Genomic DNA, 2760 nt, shown 5'->3' with positions numbered 1-2760 from the left:
AAGTTAAAAAAAAAACAACAACTAACTCAAAAGCCTGTAATAGGTTTATTGAGAAATGTCAATCCATTGGTGTATAAAATGAAATGAATTTCTCTTCTCAGTCACAAATTTCAGTCTTTCACAGCTGAACAAAGTATTTCAGGCAAACAAAAAAGTTTCTGGTTATTTTCAGCCCTAAGATACCCATCCTACAGCCCTCTGCTAGGGTAGCTCCCCTCTTAGTCTATACCCTACAGAAAAAAGGCTCAGCAATCCTCCATTCATCAAACCAGATGTCAGTTCTTCTTTGCAGGCACCCAAAACCTCAACAGGTTTAGCAGAATCACCTTACTTGGCTTGGGTAAGAACAGTCTTCCCATTCTTTCATAGGAACAGTAGTGAAACACCTCTCACCATTCATTGAGCACTTCTCATGTTATAAAAGTCTTCTTTGATTCTATCTTCTCTTTTCTTGAAGTTCACATTGTATAATGTAGATAAGAAGAGTGGTGGTTGATACTAATAGGAAGACAAGGGGAAGATGTCTGCCTCTAATAACTGACAGCTTTTTAAAAAAAGTGCAAGTTGGTGCCATTCATCTTAAATTTGGAGTCTCTACTTCAATTCTTAAATTCTGAGTCAACAGAAAAAGTCAAGCTCAATGTCCTCTACAAAGGAAATTACTATGCATTGACACTATGCCGGGTGCTTTGTACAACTTACTAAATCTTTATAATAAAACTGAGAGCAATATTTAATTACTCCCTTTCTTTCAAATAAGGGAGCTGCATTTTAGAAAAATGAGTAACTTTACCAACATTAAGTGATTTGTGATGGAGAAGAATTTATATTCCAGACTTGCTATTTTCAAAGAGTATGTGTGATATTTTTCACTGTACTTCCAATACTTTGGCAAACTGATGTGAAGAGCTGACTCATTGGAAAACACCCTGATGCTGAGAGAGATTGAGGGCAGGAGGAGAAGGGGCAACAGAGGATGAGACGGTTGGATGGCATCACCGATTCAATGGACATGAGTTTGAGCAAACTCTGGGAGATAGTGAAGGACAGCAGGAAGCCTGGTGTGCTGCAGTCCATGGGGTTACAAAGAGTCAGACATGACTTAGCGACTGAACAACAACAATTACACAGTACACACACACACACAAAATTCATTTCAGATATTACCAGGGATAAGTTTCTAAAGTAATTAACTGTCTTTGTGAAATGTGGATCAGAACCTATTGGAATCTGAGTTTATAGAAGACTACTGAACTCAGGGATGGTAGCTAAGCTGACAAAGAAGGAAAATCTCTATGCATAACTTTGGTTTCCCCAAAGAAGGTCATCAGTGATTGCCTACTAATGCTATGTCTTGTCTTGATACACTAAAACCACTTTTCACTTTGGTCTTAATTGGTTAACAGATTTCTGATTCAGTAAATATTTCACAGCAGCTTTTACATCCTTGTTTCTCAAGCTATAGATTATAGGATTTAGCATTGGGGTCACCACCCCATAAAACATGGAAACAAGCCCTTCTCTAGCTTGCAAATTATCTTGTCCAAGGAGGTCCTGAGACTTGGGTTTGGCATACATGAAGAAGATGGTACCATAAAATATGATCACCACAGTCAGATGTGCTGAGCAGGTAGAAAAGGCCTTGCGTCTCCCTGTGGCTGAGTTCATTCTCAAGATGTTATAGAGGATAAGCATATAGGAGAAAAAAATGACCAGAAGGGGTAGAACCAAGAAAGCCATATTTGACACTGCTAAAGTAACAATATTGAGGGATATATCAGCACAAGCTAGCTTGAGAACAGCCAGTATTTCACATAAGAAATGATTGATAATATTATTACCACAGAAAGGCAATCGCATGGCAAGAGATGTTTGCACAATTGAGTTGATTCCACCAGAGAGCCATGACACAGAAGCCATCAGGACACACACCACCCTGCTCATGATGACAGGGTATCTCAGAGGGTTACAGATGGCCACATAGCGGTCAAAAGCCATCATGCCAAGAAGGAAACACTCTGTTGACCCCATTGCAAATCCTAAGAACATCTGCACTGCACATCCAGAGAAGGAAATGTTCCTTTTTTTTGAAATTAAGCTCACCAAAGTTGAGGGAACAGAGGAGGCCGTATAGCAGATATCCAGAAAAGAAAGGTTTCCCAGAAAGAAGTACATGGGGGTGTGAAGACGAGAATCAAATATGCCTGCTATGATCAGAACACTGTTGCCAATTAGAATCACTAGATACATAACTAGAATTACAGCAAAGAAAATAATCTCAAGTTTTGGGTAACCAGAGAGTCCCAGAAGAATGAATTCATTCACAAATGTCTTATTTATTCCATCCATGTCCTAGCTTTCAAGATGTCAGAAAAGTACCAACATAAAATATTTTCACTGCCAAGTAACAAATATAACAAATTTCTTGAATAGACATTATTCTAGTGTGTTTTCTTCAAAACCCTGTCATTCAGTTATCTTCAAGAATGTCTTTGCCAAGAACACAGTGATACTGAGAAATTGAGAATTTCAGTGCCCTGTGTCTAATGTTTGAAGTGGCTTCCTTAGTAGCTCAGCTGGTAAAGAATCCACCTGCAATGCAGAAAACCCGGGTTGGAAACTTGGGTTGTAAAGATCCCCTGGAGGAAGCCATGGCAACCCACTCCAGTACCTACCTAGGATCAGAAGCAAATTCAGAAGCAACCTTCCCCACCATTGGAGACACTCTAAATTGAGTTTTACAAAAGCCCTAGAATATTT

General features: G+C 39.1%; 1 protein-coding gene across 1 annotated transcript; it reads right to left on the bottom strand.

The window, feature by feature from the left end:
• Positions 1–1380: 1380 nt before the first annotated feature.
• Positions 1381–2437, bottom strand: LOC122710022 (olfactory receptor 13C4-like). The gene is given in 2 exon segments (XM_043927476.1): positions 1381–2374; positions 2376–2437. Coding segments are annotated over 2 exon segments (1056 nt in total).
• Between the last annotated feature and the right edge of the window lie 323 nt (positions 2438–2760).

This window comes from Cervus elaphus, chromosome 16, assembly GCF_910594005.1.
Source record: "Cervus elaphus chromosome 16, mCerEla1.1, whole genome shotgun sequence".
Taxonomy (NCBI): Eukaryota; Metazoa; Chordata; class Mammalia; order Artiodactyla; family Cervidae; genus Cervus; species Cervus elaphus.
This window is presented reverse-complemented; position numbering and strand designations above follow the sequence as displayed.